General features: G+C 41.3%; 1 protein-coding gene across 2 annotated transcripts in view; it reads left to right on the top strand.

Moving 5' to 3' along the window:
* The window catches only part of GLS (glutaminase), a 672521-nt gene that overhangs the window by 144567 nt on the left and 505167 nt on the right, over positions 1-22787 (top strand). For both annotated transcript variants that reach the window (XM_073647835.1, XM_073647836.1), the window contains exon 5: positions 8839-8918. In XM_073647835.1, coding sequence (XP_073503936.1) covers positions 8839-8918 — 80 coding nt within the window. The remainder of the gene's footprint in view (positions 1-8838; positions 8919-22787) is intronic.

Below are 22787 nucleotides of genomic sequence, written 5' to 3'. Positions count from 1 at the left end.
AGTGTGCAAAGCAGTCATCAAAGCAAAAGGTGGCTACTTTGAAGAACCTAGAATATAAGACATATTTTCAGTTGTTTCACACTTTTTTGTTAAGGATATAATTCCACATGTGTTAATTCATAGTTTTGATGCCTTCAGTGTGAATGTACAATTTTCAAAGTCATGAAAATACAGAAAAATCTTTAAATGAGAAGGTGTGTCCAAACTTTTGGTCTGTACTGTATATGTATATATATAACCAGGGATGTGTCCTTCTGTCCAAAGCCTCTATAGACTAGACTGAGCATTCTCAGAATGGTGCCATGACGACAATATGTCCAGGAAGAGTGAGAAACAAAGAGACAAATTCATGAGTACACCCCCATAATATCAGTACATTATATATACAGCAGTCAGCATAAGTGAGTATACCCCCCTGTATTCTCAGAACATTATATGTACAGCGCTCAGCGTGAGTACACCCCCACTCAGCGTGAGTACACCCCCCTATATTCTCAGTACTTTATACTTACAGCGCTTAGTGTAAGTGAGTACAAACCCTGTATTCTCAGTATGTTATTTATACAGCACTCAGTGTAAGTGAGTACACCCCCTGTATTCTCAGTACGTTATATATAAAGCGCTCAGCGTAAGTGAGTGCACCCCTCTGTATTCTCAGTACGTTATGCATACAACGCTCAGTGTAAGTGAGTACACCCCCTGTTTTCTCAGTATGTTATATCTACAGTGCTCAGCGCAAGTGAGTACTCCCCCCAGTATACTCAGTAAGTTATACATACAGCACTCAGAGCAAGTGAGTACACCCCCCTGTATTCTCATTACGTTATACACACAGCGCTCAGTGTGAGTACAACCCCCTGTATTCTCATTACGTTATACATACAGCGCTCAGCGTGAGTACACTCCCTGTATTCGCAGTACCTTATACACACAGCGCTCAGCGTGAGTACACTCCCTGTATTCGCAGTACCTTATACACACAGCGCTCAGCGTGAGTACACTCCCTGTATTCGCAGTACTTTATACATACAGTGCTTAGCGTAAGTGAGTACACCCCCTGTATTCTCAGTACCTTATACACACAGCGCTCAGCGTGAGTACACCCCCTGTATTCTCAGTACTTTATACATACAGTGCTTAGCGTAAGTGAGTGCACCCCTCTGTATTTTCAGTTCGTTATATATACAGCGCTCAGCGTGAGTACACTCCCTGTATTCGCAGTACCTTATACACACAGCGCTCAGCGTGAGTACACTCCCTGTATTCGCAGTACCTTATACACACAGCGCTCAGCGTGAGTACACTCCCTGTATTCGCAGTACTTTATACATACAGTGCTTAGCGTAAGTGAGTACACCCCCTGTATTCTCAGTACCTTATACACACAGCGCTCAGCGTGAGTACACCCCCTGTATTCTCAGTACTTTATACATACAGTGCTTAGCGTAAGTGAGTGCACCCCTCTGTATTTTCAGTTCGTTATATATACAGCGCTCAACGTAAGTGAGGTCACCCCCGTATTCTCAATACGTTATATATACGTAAAGTAGGGATTGGGGGGGAGGGTATTCATTTTATAGGTGGGGAAGATAGTGCAGATAGTGACCAGGGCACAAATAAAGAAATTGGGGGTGGGGTTAGAACAGTCAATAAAGTAAGAAGGAATAGAGGTACAGAGAGATACATAAAATGCATGTACACTAATCACTAATGCCAGAAGCCTCACCGACTAAATGGAGGAATTAGAATTAATTTTGTTGGAAAATAATTATGACATGGTGGGGATATCTGAGACGTGGCAGGACGAGAGCCATGACTGGGCAGTTAATTTACAGGGCTACAGTCTGTTCAGAAATAACCGTACAAACAAGGGGGGGGGGGGTGTTTATAGGTAAAATCATCCTTAAAACCCGTCTTGCGGGAGGATATATGTGAATCTAATGAAAATGTAGAGTCCCTGTGGGAGAGATAAGGGGAGGGGGAAAAAGTAATAAATTACTGACAGGGGTTTGTTATAAGTCTCCAAAAATAATGGAAGCAGCGGAGAATATCCTCATAAAGCAAATAGATGAAGCAGCGACTCAAGGAGAAGTCATTATTATTGGAGACTTCAACTACCCTGAAATACATTGGAGGACAGAAACCTGTAGTTCAAGCAAAGGTAGTAGGTTTTTGACAATTATCAGAGACAATGACCTTTCACAACTGGTTCAGGACCCAACAAGAAGGGGGGCACTGCTAGACCTAATATTAACCAATAGGCCAAACCGCATATCAAATATACGAGCTGGGGGTCACTTGGGTAATAGTGATCACAAAATAATTTTTTTATGTATCCTTTAACCCCTTTACAACCCAAGGTGGTTTGCACGTTAATGACCAGGCCAATTTTTACAATTCGGACCACTGTCACTTTATGAGGTAATTACTCTGGAACGCTTCAACGGATCCCCCTGATTCTGAGATTGTTTTTTCGTGACATATTGTACTTCATGATTGTGGTAAAATTTCTTCGATATCACTTGCGTTTATTTGTGAAAAAAATGGAAATTTGGCGAAAATTTTGAACATTTTGCAATTTTAAAAATTTTAATTTTTATGCCTTCAAATGAGAGAGATATGTCACACAAAATAGTTAATAAATAACATTTCCCACATGTCTACTTTACATCAGCACAATTTTGGAACAAATTTTTTTTTTATTAGGGAGCTATAAGGGTTAAAAGTTGACCAGCAATTTCTAATTTTTCCAACAAAATTTACAAAACCATTTTTTTAGGGACCACATCACATTTGAAGTCACTTTCAGGGGTCTTTATGACAGAAAATACCCAAAAGCGACACCATTCTAAAAAGTGCACCCCTCAAGGTGCTCAAAACCACATTCAAGAACTTTATTAACCCTTCAGGTGCTTCACAGGAATTTTTGGAATGTGGAAGAAAAAAATTAACATTTAACTTTTTTCACAAAAATGTTACTTTAGACCCAATTTTTTTTATTTTTACAGGGGTAACAAGAAAAAATGGACCCCAAAATTTGTTGTGCAATTTCCCCTGAGCACGCAGATACCCCATACATGGGGAAAAAACACTGTTTGGGTGCACTGTAGGGTTCGGAAGGGAAGGAGCGCCATTTGATTTTTTGATTGTAAAATTTGCTTGAATAATTAGCAGACGCCATGTTGCATTTGGAGAGCCCCTGATGTGCCTAAACAGTGGAAACCCCCCACAAGTGACACCATTTTGGAAACTAGACCCCTCGGGGAACTTATCTAGATGTGTGGTGAGCACCTTGAACCCCCTGGTGCGTCACAGAAGTTTATAACATTGAGCCGTAAAAATAAAATTTTCACATTTTTCCCACAAAAATGTTTTTCAGCCCCCAATTTTGCATTTTCATAAGGGTAACAGTAGAAATTGCACCATCCAGTTTGATGTGCAATTTCTCCTGAGTAAGCAGATACCCCATATGTGGGGGAAAACCACTGCTTGGGCATACGGCAGGGAAGGAGCACCATTTGACTTTTTGATTGTAAAATTTGCTTGAATAATTAGCAGACACCATGTTGCCCCTGATGTGCCTCTGAATCCCCAAGTGCTTTACAGAAGTTTATAACATGGAACCGTGAAAATAAAAAAATCTAACTTTTTCCACAAAAATGATGTTTTAGCCCCAATTTTTTTATTTTCACAAGGGTAAGAGGAGAAAATGGACCCCAAAAAAACTTTTGTCCAATTTGTCCTGAGTACGCCAATACCCCATATGTAGGGAAAATACAGTGTTTGGGCGCACGGCAGAGTTCAGAAGGGAAGCAGGACTGTGTGGCTTTTTGAACTCAGAATTGGCTGGAATCGAGAGCAGACTCCATGTCGCGTTTGGAGAGCCCCTGATGTGCCTAAATAGTGGAAACCACCAGGTGTGAAAAACTTGTTGCATCATTCCCAAGAAGACTCATGGCTGTACTAGCTCAAAAGGGTGCTTCTACTCAATACTGAGCAAAGGGTCTGAATACTTATGACCATGTGATATTTCAGTTTTTATTTTTTTAATAAATTTGTAAAAATTTCTACATTTCTGTTTTTTTTCAGTCAAGATGGGGTGCAGAGTGTACTTTAATGGGAAAAAATTAACTTTTTTGAATTTGCCAAATGGCTGCAATGAAACAGAGTGAAAAATGTAAAGGGGTCTGAATACTTTCCGTACCCACTGTATATGTACAGTACAGACCAAAAGTATGGACACACCTTCTCATTTAAAGATTTTTCTGTATTTTCATGACTATGAAAATTGTACATTCATACTGAAGGCATCAAAACTATGAATTAACACATGCGGAATGATATACTTAACAAAAAAGTGTGAAACAACTGAAAATATGTCTTATATTCTAGGTTCTTCAAAGTAGCCACCTTTTGCTTTGATGACTGCTTTGCACACTCTTGGCATATATATATATATATACACATACACAGTTTCTCCACTCATGGTTATTGGTTGGGTGAAGCCATTTATTGTCAAACTGCTGTGTTTTCTCTTTTTAAATCTTAATCACAACCAAAAACATCCAAATGACCCTGCTCAAAAGTTGACCATGACCATGCCGCTCATTTTTCTTCAAGTGCCCCCTTATTGTTCATCTTGAAACAGCCACACCGCTAGTTTTTAGAGTCTCCTGAATTTCAGCTGGTGTTATTTGTGGGTTTTTCTTTGCATCCCAAACAATTTTCCTGGCAGTTGTGGCCGAAATTGTTGTTGGTCTACCTGACCGTGGTTTGGTTTTTACAGAGCTCCTGATTTTCCATTTGTTAATCACAGTTTGAACGCTGCTGACTGGCATTATCAATTCCTTGGACATCTTTTTATATCCTGTGTTAAACAGTTTAACTACCTTTTCCCATAGATCCGTTGACAATTCTTTTGCTTTCCCCTTGACTCATAATCCAGAAACATCAGTGGCTGGATGAAAGATGCAAGAGTCTGTCTGGATCCCAGAAACTCTCAGCTTTTATGCACATCCACTGATTACAAGCAAACAGGTCAGGATGTTAGCTTTAGTAGAAATTCAAACCCATTTGTGTCAAATTCTGAGCATGTTATCAGGCCAAAATCACCAAGGTATGTGAACTTTTGATCAGGGTCATTTGGATGTTTTTGGTTGTCATTAAGATTTAAAAAGAGTAAACACAGTAGTTTAACAATAAATGGCTTCAGTCAACCAATAACCATGAGCGGAGAACGTTTTTTTGTTATGATTCATATTCTCTGAAACAAGGCCAAGAAAGCAAAAATTCTGCTGGAGTATGTAAACTTTTGAGCACAACTGTATATATGTGTGTGTGCGCGCGCGCATGTGTGTATATACAGTTGTGCTCAAAAGTTTACATACCCCGGCAGAAGTTTTTCAGAAGACTCTCTGAAAACTAGCAGTGTGGCTGTTTCAAGATGCACAATAAGGAGGCACTTGAAAAAAAATGGGCTACATGGTCGAGTTGCCAGAAGAAAGCCATTACTGCGCAAATGCCACAAAGTATCTTGCCTACAATACACCAAACAGCACAGGCAAGCCTCAAAACTTCTGGAACAAGGTAATTTGGAGTGATGAGACCAAAATTGAACTTTTTGGCCACAATCATAAACGTTACATTTGGAGAGAGATCAACAAGGCCTATGATGAAAGGAACATAACCTTACCCATGTGAGGAGGTGACCATCACCATATTCTAGCGATTCTGTAAAAAAGAAAGAACATAGTTAAAGGTGGAACGATATAAACAAGAGAAAGGAAATCAAATGTAGCTGGAAACATCACATCATAGTTCTTATTCAAACCTTTAGGGTGTAATGTTTGTAGACGGTGAATCCTGAACGCATCACGCTGTTTTAATTGACTCAATCCTCTCCTCGCCTAGAAAGCTAAATCTGTTCTAATACTTGAAATCTTAATTGGGCTATGGTGTGTTTTTAGCTTCAGAAAAGTGATGTGGCAACGATAAGACTATTTTTTTTACAATGTATAGTGGATTTGTGCTGCGATATACGATCATGTACATGTTGGGTGGTTTCACCTATATACATGAAGCCACATGGGCATTTAACGCCACATATAACAAAAGATGATTCACAAGTAAAAAAAAGCCTTAATAGGGTGTGGTAAATCGGCTTACTCGGCTGCATATAGAATTAGACACGAATGCTGTCTCTTTAAATCTTCCACTGGTTTATTAAACATACTGCATAAACCAGTGCAGGGTTAACAAAATAAACACGTCCTTTCTGGCATAGACAATGGAATATCCCATTCTTACGAGATAACAAAAAACGTTGGATGGGTAATTTAATAGCTGAACCTCTGTCTGCCCTCACTAGTTTATCCCTTAGATGACTGGGTTTTCTAAAACAAGGTGGGAAGGGATTTTAGAATTCTTTGACCATAGGATAGCCTAGAGCTAGAATGTGCCAGTGTCTGCGGATTTGACTATGTATTCTATAGGAAAATGGATGAAATGTATGTACAAATGCTAGATGTTTACCTTGTCTTGATCTGACTGATGCTTGATGGGAGTCTCTGCTCCTTGATAATACATGTTCAGTATAATCTCTGTCAGTGAATTGGGCCTTCATTTCATCTAATCTCTGTTGTTATTGGGAAGAGTCTGTAACAATCCTTTTGACCAATTTAAACTGAGAATTTGGGATAGCTTTCTTTGTGGCTGTAGGATGGCAGCTACTAAAGTGACGTAAACTATCGTGATCAGTATTTTTCTCATAAAGATCAAGTAATAAGGAGTTATCGCTTTTAATAATTTTGTTGTTTAGAAAACTTATGTTGTCATCACTGTACTGAATACAGAACCTCAGTTCTGGCCAAACACCATTGAGAAAATCGTAAAATGCAAGCAAGGTGTCCAATGGGCTTCCTTTATGCATAAGATATCTATAAATCTTTTTCTCATATCAATGAGATTATGTCACAAATATAGGACATCACGGTTTATTTACTATTACCACATAATCCTTCCCCAATGATTGAGAAAAAGATTTATACTCTTCTACAATATTATCTAAATTTAGGGGTTATCGATAGGAACATTCATACATTTTTGATCAAATATGTTATCCCGGTGTTCTATACCCTGCCCAAAATTCACAAAAGATTGGACAACCCCCGCCTTGATACCCATTTTGGTGTCCACAGAGTTCAACTTGTTCCCTCTTTCCATCCTATAAGAAAAGGCTCTTACACCATTAATTCGTGATACTAGATCTCTCTTATTGGATACAGGCGACTTCATTAGGATTATTGGCAATATGGTGAACATTGCTTCTGGAAGTTTTTTGGTTCATTGGGATGTAAATAGCTTGTATACCTCCATTACCCACTAAAAGTGGCTTTCAGCAGTCGATGAATTATTACCGAAGACTGGACATGATGATGAAGCCAGAACTTTCTATATAAATCTACTTAAGATTGTACTTCTCGAAAACTTTTCTTTTTCAATATTCCTTTTATCAACAGAGGTAAGGTACAGTGATGGGGTCCAGTGTGGCACCCCCATATGCAAATTGTTATATGGCGGACTTTGAAGAAAAATGTATGTATCCACTTCTGCTTTTTTGTACTTGAACGGAGAGGAGGAGAGCTGAGAGAAGGGTTTGTAATATGGCACAGCTAAGCTCAGCTGTGCTGACCCTCCCGCACACTGACCTTAACAAACTTATGAGTCATTTGTGCTCTAATCTCCCATCACTTTGAAATCATGCAGGAGGTTAGCCGGGCTGTGGAGTCGGTAAGCCAAACCTATTACTCGGACTCCTCAATTTCCATGACTTACGACTCAGACTTCACAGCACTGCCTTACAACTGAGCATGTACATAAAGTGCATTCATCTCAATTAAAAGCCTAGATCCTTAGATCAGGAATAGAACAAATATTTACATGACATTTCATAACTTTCCCAAATCTTTCTGAAAAAATTTACAGCACATACTGCATTGAATTACTGTACCAATTTATTATATATTGTTGGAGTCGGTCCATTTTATACCGACTCTTGACTCCACAAAAATGGACATCGACTCTACGACTCCGACTCCACAGCCCTGGAGGTTAGACCAGGAGATCAGAGCTGCATTCTTACTTCTTGCACAGTGAGAAACCTAAGCTATGGGAGGGTGTTCTTTTTCTGGTATGTTGCTGCCTGCTTATTGGTCAAATCATACAGGGTGAAGAAGTACACGCCCACAGTGAAAACTATGTGATAGCACTCACTCGGACTTAACAAAAGTTAACTCATTAGGTGCTAAATACGACAGCTGATATCTCCAAAACAGAGAGGCAAGAAAAAGTTTTATTCCGCTCTCCAGCTATTATTACATTGTGTGTTCAGTTCAATATGAATAATTTGGCGAAAGTGTCAGTTTAGAGAAACCTTCCTTAAAATGTTAATAGGACAAGTGCCTCTTAGCATGTGCAATAAGATGTGCTCCTAGTGAATATTTTATCACTAGAGACACCAGAGGTTCTAAGGCTAAGAAGAGGCTGCACACACTACCGAGTGCCGTTAAAGTATTATCTCCAGGTTACAGCAGTGGTGCTTTCTACTGCACATCTGACAGGCACTTGTGCTATTAACATCTTACCTGAACATTTCTTTGTCAGTGTAACTAGACAGTGACTATATTAATTTTCTATTGAGATATCACTATAGACAAAATAAATGTTGTTTGCTAATTAATTGTGTTTAGATATTGTTCATAATGACATTTTCTTTATTTTGTATTCTTTCTTTTTGCCTTACATTGCTTTTTTTACAGACAGTGCTTTTTTTCTCTATAGGTTGCTGATTACATTCCTCAACTGGCTAAATTTAGTCCTGACCTTTGGGGCGTTTCACTTTGTACAGTAGATGGTCAAAGGTAAATTTAGACTTTTTTTTCTTTGCAAATGTGTGTTTTATGTTCTTATTTACGCTATTCACCCATTCCTGATACTGCTATTTAAGGGCAGTTTTAATGGTACAATTATGGTGGACATATAATGTGTTGTTTTGGGGGGATGTGGGATGGTTCTTCTACTATATCCTTCACAATAAATTATAGGTGACAGGTTCATGTTGTTTATGCACATGCGTGCTTATAATATGGCTGCTCATGCGCATGTGCCATCTTCGTCCAATGTATTCTATAGTGGCCGACATTTTCATTTTGGGTAATGATTACCATTTCCTGTTATAAATTTTCTGATGTTTGTTGTCTGCACATGGGCAGTTGCTTAGAGGAAGCCTGTCATTTAGGAAAACTTAATTTACCTCCAGATATGGGGTTGATGTGCAGTTAAACAGCATTACAATGCTGCCTGGCTGCCTTACTGAAAGTGCTGCTACTGGGAGAAAATGAACTTATTTGCTCCCAGGAGCCACCAGCTTTCAGTCATGAGGGCCCTAGCACTTTGATTGAAAACTCGCTCTCGACAGATGCCCTTCAGAAAAAGCTGTCATTCAAAGCGCGTGCTTACAGCCAGTGCTCGCACTATAGTGACTGTGGCCACTGTATGCACGCCACGCGCCCGTGGCTGAAAGTTCATTTTCTACTGGTAGCTGCACTTTCAGTAAGGCGGCTGGGCAGCATTGTAATTCTATTTACCTGCCGATTACCCTATATCTGCAGGGAAATAGCATTTTCCTAGGTGACATATTTCCTTTTAAACAAGTATTCAAATATTTTTCTTATGCGTTTATCTTCATTAGGTGGGGGTATCTAAAGTTACAATCTTCAAACGGAGGCTTACCCCTGATGAAGCTGCAGTATGTGGCAGGGCAACATGCCGGGTTTTTTTAATCTGTGGCTCCCTGGTAACCTCAGGTCATGACATGGCATTTGTCTCATCATTATGTGGTATTGTTTGTTTTTCTTCTGAATCCTTTATAGAATTTATTCCTCATCATCATTCAATTTATTATGTTTTTTTTAAATCTCATTAGGCATCATTTAGACGTCCTTGTTGCATGTACTGGTTCTATAAATGCCCATTATAATCTATGGTGCTATTCACATGTGCATGTTTTCTCTCAGACCATGTCTGTTCCAAATTTACAGAGACATGTCCGTTTTTTTCAGGCATCATGGATGAGACGTGCCAATACATATGTCTTTGGGCCTGTGAAAACACTGATGGCATCATGCTGTCTGTATTTAAAGAGGTTATCCTCTACTTTTTCTGACTCCCGACACCCCCGCCAATCAGATGTTATCGATGTCGGTGGCCACCGGATGGAAATACTCATTTGCGGAGCTGGCTGTCTTCTGGTAGTGGCCGCGGCAGGTTACTAAACATTATTGATTTTAATAGGAGGCGGATGTGCAGTTCCAAGCCTCAGCCACAATCAGAAGACTGCCAGCTCCACAATTGAGTATTTCCTTCTGCCTCCGACACCGATAGCAGCTGATCGGCAGGGGCGCTGGGTGTTTGGCCCGGACGATCAGATATTGATGACCTTTCCTAAGGGACTCAACTCCTCGAAAAGATAATGGTACGAGTTATAACCTTTGAACCTGGCTCTGACTCCTCCTGGGTCTTTGTGTGCCCCTCAGATGTGGCATTGGGCCCCTTATTTTGGGTCTCCTAGAATTGTGTCCTTAAGCTCCCTTGATTGCTTAGGGAGTTCTCCATGGCCATGTATCTTTCCACGAGGCTCACAAGGTAATCTGCATTCTGGGGATCTCCTTGAGCAACACAGTTTTGCATGGCTTTCTGTAGTGAGTGGATAAACCGATACACTACCACTCTTTCCACCATCTGTACTGGAGAACAGGTCTCAGGTTTCAGCCATGTTTGGACATTGTGTAACAGGTCGAACATCTGGGACGAGGTAGGTTTGTCCCTTTGGTAGCACCAGAGGTGAGCCTGTTGTGTCCAGGCTACTAGGGTGACGCCCAAACGTGCCATAATCTTTACCTTCAGCTTGTCGTACTCCTTGGCATTCTGCAGGGCATGGTCGTGGTACGCTTTCTGCCATTCCCCTGTAACGTATGTAGCTAAGTCTTCTGCCCATTGCTCTAGGAGCAGTTTCTCTCTGTGTTCAACCCACTCAAACACAGTCTGGAAAGCCTCGACGTCCTCCTCCAGTGTCATCTTCTGTAATTCCTCCCATACCGTTCTCCTCACCTGGATACCTTCACTTTGGCGGGTGATGCTATCTTTTTGGCCCGGACAGGTTCTGCCAGGAGAGCCATCTGCAGCTAATGCTGTTGCTGCTGTCACCACTGCTACTGCAGAAGCTGCTGCTTTAACTCCTGCTGCTTCTGTTGATACTGCTGGATCAGGAGTTTGTTGGTTTCCTGTTGGGTCTGCTTCTGCTGTTGCTGCACCTGGGTTAATTTCTTAACAAGCTCCTCCATGCTTTCAAACTATGTTCACAATGCTGTAGCTGCCTTTACCCAGGACATTCAGTCTTTACACTGAATCGTCTGTGCTCTCTGGGACTTCACACCCGCATTACTTCCACCAATTGTAGGGATTCTCTCTCTCTGGTAGACATTAGGCCTTGGGTAGCGTTCACACGATCAATGCAGTTTTGGTTCTAACACATGTAGTTTTTATTGCTTTCCACAGGTTGCGCAGCACCAAAACAAACACATGAACATAGCACCTGGACAAGGCTATGGATTTAACTAAACAGTATAGATCCTGCCTACTCAAATAAGGCTGAGCTAGCCTTAGCTCGGTCAAACAAAACAGTCATTGTCCATAGCAACCACTGATATTTGTGATTCCCTGCACATGCCATGTGCAGACTCTTCTCAGAGAGGGATTTCTAACCTGTCTCTCTTGAGCTCCAAGATCCATCCAGTTTGGTCAGCTTCCCTGAGCTGACTGCCTTAGATGAACACCTAGCCTGTTTATATTCAGAGTTAGCCAGCTGTACTAATCAAAGCCTGCAAAGCTAGGATTTAACCGTAGCCTACCTGGCATTGCTACGTCATATATATTTTAATAAACAAACAGTGGCCCACCTCATATTAATCATTAATCAGGCTAGGATACCTGGTCAGAAATACCAGACCATAGCCTGAATATGTCTACTCAAAGATATGTAGAAAAACTGGAGGAAACATGAGTATAATGGCATTAAAGGCAATTTTTATTTGTAGAAAAATAATACTCATCAATTCATATGTTTTTCAATTTCTTATTATGTGATAAACCTCAGTAAATAATATAAATCATATGTACATAGTTAAAGAGAATAAAAAGACCATAAAGTTGAACCTTTTTCTGCCAGTTGTACAGTTGAAACCAGAAGTTTACATACACTATATAAAAAGACACATATGCATGTTTTTATCAATATCTGACAAGAAATGTTATCAATATCTGACATGAAATCAGAATAAAGATTTCCTGTTTTAGGTCAATTAGGATTTCCATAATTTTTAATATTTGCCAAATGTCAGAATAATGAGAGAGAATGTTTTATGGCATTTTTATTACTTCCTGCAAAGTCAAAAGTTTACATACACTAAGATTACTATGCCTTTAAACAATTTTGGATTGCCTACAACCCCTGGCAAAAATTATGGAATCACCGGGCTCGGAGGATGTTCATTCAGTTGTTTAATGTTGTTGAAAAAAAGCAGATCACAGACTTGGCTCAAAACTAAAGTAATTTCAAATGGCAACTTTAGGGCTTTAAGAAACACTAAAAGAAATCAAGATGAAAAATGTGGTACTCAGTAAGGGTAATTTTTTTCAGACCAAGCAAAGGGAAAAAATTATGGAATCACTCAATTCTGAGGAAAAAATTATGGAATCACCCTGTAAATTTTCATTTCCGAAACTAACACCTGCATCAAATTAGATCTGCTCGTTAGTCTGCATCTAAAAATGAGTGATCACACCTTGGAGAGCTGTTGCACCAAGTGGACTAACATGAATCATGGCTCCAACACGAGAGATGTCAATTGAAAAAAAGGAGAGGATTATCAAACTCTTAAAAGGAGGTAAATCATCACGCAATGTTGCAAAAGATGTTGGTTGTTCACAGTCAACTGTGTCTAAAATCTGGGCCAAATGCAAACAACATGCGAAGGTTTTTAAAGGCAAACATACTGGTAGACCAAGGAAGACATCAAAGCGTCAAGACCGGAAACTTAAAGCAATATGTCTCCAAAACAGGAAATGCACAACAAAACAAATGAGGAACGAATGGAAGGAAACTGGAGTCAATGTCTGTGACCAAACTGTAAGAAACCGCCTAAAGGAAATGGGATTTACATACAGAAAAGCTAAACATAAGCCATCATTAACACTTAAACAGAAAAAAACAAGGTTACAATGGGCTAAGGAAAAGCAATCGTTGACTGTGGATGACTGGATGAAAGTCATATTCACTGATGAATCGCGAATCTGCATTGGGCAAGGTGATGATGCTGGAACTTTTGTTTGGTGCCATTCCAATGAGATTTATAAAGATGACTGCATGAAGAGAACATGCAAATTTCCACAGTCATTGATGATATGGGGCTGCATGTCAGGTAAAGGCACTGGGGAGATGGCTGTCATTGCATCTTCAATAAATGCCCAATTTTACATTGATATTTTGGACAGTTTTCTTATCCCATCAATTGAAAGGATGTTTGGGGATGATGACATCATTTTTCCTTGAAAGACGACACATAAGGTCAATGTCATGGCTTGCAAATAGTCCGGATCTCAATCCAATTGAAAATCTTTGGTGGAAGTTGAAGAAAATGGTCTATGACAAGGCTCCAACCTGCAAAGATGATCTGGCAACAGCAATCAGAGAAAGTTGGAGCCAGATTGATGAGGAGTACTGTTTGTCACTCATTAACTCCATGCCTCAGAGACTGCAAGCTGTTATTAAAGCCAGAGGTGGTGCAACAAAATACTAGTGATGTATTGGAGTGTTTTTTTGTGTGTTTGTTTTTCATGATTCCATGATGAAATGAAAATTTACAGAGTGATTCCATAATTTTTTTCCTCAGAATTGAGTGATTCCATAATTTTTTCCCTCTGCTTGGTCTGAAAAACATTACCCTTACTGATTACCACATTTTTTATCTTGATTTCTTTTAGTGCTTCTTAAAGCCCTAAAGTTGCCATTTGAAATGACTTTAGTTTTGTGCCATGTTTGTGATCTGTTTTGTTTCAACAACATTAAACAACTGAATGAACATCCTCCGAGCCCGGTGATTCCATAATTTTTGCCAGGGGTTGTATATGATAATAGAAAAAAGAGAGGGGTCGCTCACTGGTCTATTCGGGTGCTCTGAAGAAAAGAGTAATCTCAATTGCAAAAAGAACTTCGGCACTCCATACATGAATATATAAGAAATATTGTATCTAGACTAATGTCACTTTGAAAAATGAAGGTTTTTTGCGCATAATTTGGCCAATTTATGTGTGCCCATCAACCACGACAAGGTCACCTTCGTATGGTGGGAAACTACGCTACGCTACCACTGGATATGCCACTCTTGGGCTGTAAGCCTGTATGGACAATATGTCTCTGCTTGGGCTTTTAACCTACAATGTATGGGCTGGTAGAGCTAGTTAAAACCACCTGTGACTGAATGGGAGGGACACATGGTCAGAAAAAAGGCTGTCAAACTTCTAACAGTGTGAACACGTACCTGCTGCAATGCTCCAGGAGCGGGATCCCAAAAATGATTGATAGAAAAAAGAGAGGGGTCGCTCACTGGTCTATTCGGGTGCTCTGAAGAAAAGAGTAATCTCAATTGCAAAAAGAACTTTGGCACTCCATACATGAATATATAAGAAATATTGTATCTAGACTAATGTCACTTTGAAAAATGAAGGTTTTTTGCGCATAATTTGGCCAATTTATGTGTGCCCATCAACCACGACAAGGTCACCTTCGTATGATGGGATTACTCTTTTCTTCAGAGCACCCGAATAAACATGTCAGTCACATATATAATAAGTACAGCGACAGTGTTGCTTACTGTACTTGTCATTTAGTGTAAAGGATTTATTTAAAAAGTGTTTTCATGCACCGTCTCTTTAAAAAAGCCGGCCGGCAATTCAGCAGCGGTACCCGACAATTTACAACAGAAAGAATAGAGCATCACACATAGATTAGAGAGATAGAAACATGTCAGTCACATATATAAGAAGTACAGTGACAGTGTTGCTTACTGTACTTGTCATTTAGTGTGAAATTAAATAATTAAAAAAAAATTGACGTGGGGCTTCGCACTATATTTGTGTCCAGTCAGGTACAGCAGGCAGGAACGGGCTGCCCCCAACCACCAGCTGCCTATTTGTACCTGGTTGGACACAACAATATAGGGAAGCCCTTTTTTTCTTAATTATTTCATGAATTTCATGAAATAATTTAAAAAAAAAAATACGTGGGGCTTCTCCCTATTTTTGTGTCCAGCCAGGTACAACTAGGCAGCTGGGGGCTGGAATCCGCAGCGCAGGGAGGCCCGAGCTTTCTGGGCCCCCCCCCCCCCGCTGCAAATTCCAGTCCGCAGCCACCCCGGAAAATGGCACGTTCATAGAAGCGCCATCTTCTGGCGCTGTACCCAACTCATCCAGGGCCCTGGTGCGGTGGCTCACTGGGTAATAAAGAGGTTAGGGCCAGCTTGGTATTATCAGCTGGCCCTGGCCCGAAATTCATGGGGTCACGCCAATATTAGACATGACCACCATGAATTTCTAGTAAAGTATTTAAAAAAAACACCACCCAGAATAAAGTCCTTTAATTGAAATAAACACACAATTCTTTATTGTTCTAAATTGAACCATACTTACCATCACGCCCATTCCTGCTGAAGCCAACGATCTCCTGCAATAAAGAAAAATAATAAACCAACATCATCCCTACCTTTCCATGGTTCCCACGACAGCTTCAGCTCTGCTACATGGAGATGACAGGCTGGACCGCAGCAGAAAGCTGCCATCCAGCCTGTCATCCCGCAGACACTGAGAAGCGCAGGCATGCTTGCGCTCTGCAGTGTCTGGCTGTGACGGCATCCAGATGAGCCGAGGTCATGTCCAATGAACTCAGCTCACCTCATGCACGTCACTGACAGCGTGGGAAAATTCTCCTGCGCTCAGCGCTTCAGCAGGAGAATTCTCTTACGCTCACCGCATGCGCAGGAGAATTCTCCCACGCTGTCAGTGACGTGCATGAGGTGAGCTGAGTTCATTGTCGGCTCATCTGGATGCCGTCACAGCCAGACACTGAGAAGCTCAGGCATGCTTGCGCTCCTCAGTGTCTCGCTGTGACGGCATAAAGATGAGCCGAGGTCATGTCCAATGAACTCAGCTCACCTCATGCACGTCACTGACAGCGTGGGAAAATTCTCCTGCACTCAGCGCTTCAGCAGGAGAATTCTCCCATGCTGTCAGTGATGTGCATGAGGTGAGCTGAGTTCATTGTCGGCTCATCAGGATGCCGTCACAGCCAGACACTGAGGAGCGCAAGCATGCCTGCGCTTCTCAGTGTCTGCGGGATGACAGGCTGGATGGCAGCTTTCTGCTGCGGTCCAGCCTGTCATGTGAATGTAGCAGAGCTGGAGCCGTCCTGGGAACCATGGAAAGGTAAGGATGATGTTGCTTTATTATTTTTCTTTTATTGCAGGAGATCGTTGGCTTCAGCTGGAATGGGCGTGATGGTAAGTATGGTTTAATTTAGAACAATAAAGAATTGTGTCTTTATTTCAATTAAAGGACTTTATTCTGGGTGTTTGTGTTTTTTTTAACTTTGACTATGGGGTTAGTAATGGGGGTGTCTTATAGACGCCTCTCCATTACTAACCTGGGCTTGATGTCAGCTGGCATTATAAGTTGACATCAACCCCAGCCCTATTACCCCACTGCCACCGCTACAGGGCAGTGGGAAGAGCGAGGCTAAGTGCCAGAATTGGCACATCCTATGGATGCGCCATTTCTGGGGCGGCTGACGGCTGGTGTTTCTAGCCTGGGAGGGGGCCAATATTCATGGCACCCTTCCTGGGCTATTAATATCAGCCCCCAGCTGTCTGCCTAGCCTTTGCTAGTTATTAAAATAGGGGGGACCCCACGTCATTTTTTTCAGGGTACCCCATTTTAATAGCTAGTAAAGGCTAGGTATTCAGCTGGGGGCTGATATTAGTAGCCTGGGAAGCTCCGTGGGTAATTACCCCCTTCCCAGGCTTCAAACATCTGCCCCAGCTATCTGCTTAACCTCCGCTAGAGCCTAAAATTTATTTATTTTAACACTAAATGACAATTACAGTAACCAACATTGTCACTGTACTTATTATATATGTGACTGACATGTTTCTATCTATCTAATCTATGTGTGATGCTCTATCTTTCTGTTCTAAATTGTCGAGTACCGCTGCTGAATTGCCGGCCGGCTTTTTTAAAGAGACGGTGCATGAAAACACTAATATTTTTTAAAATAAATCCTTTACTCTAAATGACAAGTACAGTAAGCAACACTGTCACTGTACTTCTTATATATGTGACTGACATGTTTCTATCTATCTAATCTATGTGTGAAGCTCTATCCTTTCTGTTATAAATTGTCGGGTACCGGTGTATGCCGCTGCTGAATTGCCGGCTTTTCATGTTTCACTGTGAGCACTGTTCCCATCGATTTGGGCAACCACCTCCCCCAATACATTCTACATTATTGTTAGTTGTTTTCCTTCATGTAGAATTAACCTACAAGGAAAGAAAGGGTTTATTTTCATTCCGATATTTGTGTCCCATTGACTTCCATTGGTTTCGGTATCGGAATCGGCGATATCCGATACTTTTTGAGTATCGGCCCGATCCAATCCGATCCGATATTTCCTGATATCGGAAGGTATCGCTCAACACTAGCAATGACCCAAAGCATACTGCCAAAATGGTAACAAAGTGGCCTAGGGATAACAAAGCCAATGTTTTGGAGTAGCCATCACAAAACTCTGATCTAAATCCTATTGAAAATTTATGGGCTAAGCTGAAAAGGCAGGTGCGAGCAAGGCGACCGACAAAGCAGTTTTGTCAGGAGGAATGGGCCCAAATTCCGACCAACTATTGTGAGAAGCATGTAGAAGGATATCCCAATGGTACCAAATACTAATGAAACGTATGTAAACTTTTGACTTTGCAGTAAGTAATAAAAATGCCTTAAAAAATTCTTTCTCTCTCATCATTCTGGCATTTGGCAAATATTAAAAATTATGGTAATCCTAATTGACCTAAAACGGGAAAGGTTTATTCTGATTTCATGGTAGATTTTGACAAAAACATGCATATGTGTCTTGTTTTATAGTGTATGTAAACTTCTGGTTTCAACTGTAATTCCGAACTTCCTGGTGCAACCGTGACCACCAAAAACAATGAGAGAGTAGATCAGTGGTAGTTTTACTACCAGGATGTCCAGCGAAAACTGAATCATAATGTTCGCTTAATATTTTAGGTCGGAGGTTCAAATGAACAAACAGTTTACATGGAGGGCAAGCGGCAGGGGCGCATACCCCTGGGCTGCTACGACCTCTTTTTTCCAGGTCCGTACATATTGCAGAAATGTTGACTCCTCTCTGAAAAATGGGAATAGTCTCGCCACCACTACCTCCCCCCGAAAAACAACTGGACAACGCATCATCCTTAACGTTTTTAACCCCTAGTTGATAAGTCACAAAAAAGTTAAACGTGGTAAAAAAGTTCACCCTGAACTGAAAAGATCACCCTGCCTGTCTAGGAGTAAATTGTGTAGCAGATTCCAGATAGAGTAAGTTGCTATGATCAGTGATGACCATGACTGGATGTACTGCCCCCTTCGAAAAATGACGCCATTCCTTGAAAGCCAACTTTATTGCCAAAAGTTCCCTATTGCCGATAGCATAATTCCATTCGACGGGTGACAATTTTTTTTTTTAGAGAAAAAGGCGCACAGACGCCATTTACTTGGGGATGAACCCTGTGACATACAGCCCCTACCCCTATCTCTGATGCATCTACCTCCACAATGAATGGTTGGTTAGGCTGTATGAAGACCAGAGCAGAATTTAAACTTTTCTTTAAAGAAGCAAATGCTTCACGGGCTGGATTAGCCCATCTTGAAAAGTCTGTCCCTTTCCTGGTCATATTCTTTAGTGGTTTAGCCACTGACGAAAAGTTCTTAATGAGCCTGCAGTAATAGTTAGCGAAACAAGAAACGGCTGTAAAGCCTTCAAATTTTCAGTTAGATCCCAATCCAGAATTGCCCGGACTTTTGCAGAATCCATACGAAAACTGGTGGATGATAATGAATATGCCTGTCAGGAGTTTCCATTTCTGGGGAACATACATTTTTCTGACTTGACAAAGAGTTTATTATTCCCTAAATACATGTAAAACCTGCCCCACATGTACCTGATGTGACTCTAGATCAGGCAAATAGATTAAAATGTCATCCAAATAGACTACAACAAATGTATCCGGCAGATGTCGGAAAATATCGTTTACAAAATGTTGAAAAACAGCGAGTCATCGGTCAACCCTTATGGCATGACGAGGTTTTCATAATGCCCCTCTGAGGTATTGAAGGCCGTGTTCCACTGATTCTCCTCCTTAATACGGATAAGATTGTAGGCCCCCCTAAGATCCAGTTTGGTAAACCATTTAACCCTGACAATGTGATTAAAGGGATCCTGGATGAGAGGGAGAGGATATGGATCCCAAACGGTGATCCAATTAAGTTCGTGAAAGTTCAGTCAGGGGCGCAGCCCCCTATTTTTTTTTCTTAATGGATAAAAACCCTGTAGCTATGGGAGATGAGGAAGGTTTGATATACCCTTTAGCAAAGCTCTCTATAATCTTTCATGGTTTGCAGTTCAGGACCTGAAATGTTATATAGCCTGCTCTTTGGCAACTTGGACCGTGGAATTAAATTGATTGACCAATCATAAGGGCGGTGAGGTAGCAACTCTTGACACCTTTGCCTCAGATGAAATATCTTTAAAATCAGACAAATACTCTGGCAAGGACCTGGTAAAGACCATGGATATACATGTTCATGCAGTTATTTAGACAGTAATTGCTCCACGTCACTACCTCCCGTGCTTGCCAGTCCACCACTGGATTGTGTAAAGTTTAGCCAAGGAAGACATAGAACCATCAGGATGGGCAGACCCTCTAACATATAACAATTAATGTATTCAGTGTGCATGGCCCCTACCCGAAGACTTAATTCATGAACAACCTGAGTGAAATGCACCTGACTCAGGTGTTCAGAATCTATAGCGATTATGGGAATAGGCTTAAGCAACTTATGAGGAGTTAGGTCCTGGTCCAGACGAACCGGGCGTCAACAAGATTGGATCCCGTTCTGCTTCCACCTAATAGGAACTCGGCAGGCAAAAAAAAATGTGACCTACAAACGAAGGAGATATGTGTACCCCGGTTGCTTTCCTCCAAACAACCTGGACTTCCTAGTTTTTCCAGCAGCTGTTTGCGGTTACATATTGAGTGGCATGTACCTATAAAATGCCCCTTACAACCACAAAAAAAACAACAACTCCCGTCTTGCGCCGAATCACTGGTGGCCTGATTTGACCCCACTTGCCCTAACTGCATGGGTTCCTAAGTGGGCTCTGACCTAGCTTTATTAAGCACAAGACCCCCAGTAGATAATGGTATCTCCATTGGTCTTTCTCAGGGACAACAATCCACACTAATAGCTATGGACATGGAGACCACTAAGGAAAGAGGGGTCTCATACAGGACGAAGGTGTCTTTTACTCTCCCAGAAAGACCCTGACAAAAATTATTCAGGCAGGATCAACCCCCCTGGCTATCTGGCAAAGCCAATTTATGCTCAGGCAAGAATTGTCTGGGAGCAGCGGCCACTGAAACAAGGGTTTGTGGTGGGCACTGCAATATCACAGAATACAGGTCTGCCACCTCCTGTGACAGATTATGCAGCTGCTCCACCAGAGCAGCAACAAGGTCCATCATTGACCCAAATAAGGTGAGGCCAGTGATAATGTCATGCTCCACCAAGGAGCCAGACGGCGCACGGCAAGACGGATAGGAAGGGAAGTGCTGCCATTAGGGAAAAATTAAAGGGGCAACCGTTGAAACTTACCCTGCGCAACCCTGAGCTCACTGACGTCCCTAGACGGATTCTTTCACACCATGCGGCGATCGCATTACTATCCCTGTCTTGCACAAAGTACGGCCCTGGCTAGTCCGTGGAGCAGCAGGAACACTAGCACTGCTCTATAATAAAGACACAAGGGGATACAGACCAGGGGTAACACAAAGCAGCAATCACTCAACAAGCATCCAGACTATGGAATAGTATATTAAGGGAAAGGAAGGGAGAGGTTAAAACAAAAGAGAGATGGGAATAGGAAGACACCAGACAAACTTCCAAACAGCGATCTTTGGAGACAACTCCTCTTTCCACGGCTCACTGCTCCAACCCAATTCCAAGGTATAGCAAGCCATCACTGGCAACTACCAAGCAAAGAGGTGAGTGGAGAAAATCAGAACAGCTGAGATAACTCAGGACAGAAAGCTTTAGGAGTGTTTAACCCTTGTAACAAACGAACAAGGGAAATCTGCACAGCTAACTGGAAAGCAAAGTAGATCCAAGCAGTGCAGGCGTGCGTGTAGCCAAATACTGTGATATTCTGACCCCTGAAATAGAGGAGACCACTCTCTGTCGCGGTACCACCGTGACACATACGTCCGTGTTTCCTGTACAGGTGGTATTAGTTTTCATACCAGAGACACGAACACACACACAACCATTATAATGTATAGACACATGTTTGTGTTTTCACACAGATCTTGTGACCCACACGTAGACATGTCCATTTTATCCCGGCAGAACGGATGACGATATGTAATGCGCACACGAATGACATACATGTGCCGTCCGTGTGACACGAACCGGAATAAAATGCAGAATAGGAATTAAAGATTTTGATGTGCAAAGATAGAGATAGATTACATAGATAAATAAATTGATAGATAATATATAAATAGATATCCGTAAGATATATAATTAGTGCCTTGTGTGTGTAGCTTACTGTACATGTGTTAACCCGATAAAACAATAAATTAAAAAAACAACGTGGGGTTCCCCACCATTTCTATGAGGTGGTAAGTGCAAATCTGGATGTTGGTCACGGGCCTATGTGATTTATAAGGACTTTACAAATTTTCATACTATACCATATAACAGTCTTATACTAAAGCTCCAGAAGCAGGGGCTAGGGGACACTATATACAAATGGATAAAAAAATGGTTTAGGTCCCTTCCCACGTCCGCTTTAAAAACGTACGTGTGAGAGGTGCATTTTTACTATCCTTGTGGTTTTCTGTTGGCCGTCCGTGTGTACCATTTGTGTAACATCCATGTGCCGTCCGAGTGACACATACCAGAATAGAATGCAGAATAGAAATTACTGATTTTTAGGTGTTAAAGATGTGCAAAGAGATGGATAAATAGACATCCGAGAGATATATAATTTGTGCCTTGCGTGTGTAGCTTACTGTACATGTATTAACCTAATAAATAAATAAATGCTAACAATTTTGGGGGGTCCCCTCCATTTTTTGTAACCAGCAAAGGTAAACAGACATCTGAGAGCTGATATTATCTGGCTGGGAAGGTCCATTGTTATTGGGCCCTTCTCAGACTAAAAATACAAGCCCGCAGCTGTAACAGAAGTGGAGCATCACATTAGATGCTCCAATTCTGCCACTTTGCCTTCGCTCTTCCCAATTGACCTGGTGCGTTGGCAATCGGGTAATAGTAGTTGGGG

The sequence above is a fragment of the Phyllobates terribilis genome, unplaced genomic scaffold (genome assembly GCF_046119375.1).
Source record: "Phyllobates terribilis strain yellow unplaced genomic scaffold, ASM4611937v1 Scaffold_9__5_contigs__length_417890890, whole genome shotgun sequence".
In the NCBI taxonomy this organism is placed as follows: Eukaryota; Metazoa; Chordata; class Amphibia; order Anura; family Dendrobatidae; genus Phyllobates; species Phyllobates terribilis.
This window is presented reverse-complemented; position numbering and strand designations above follow the sequence as displayed.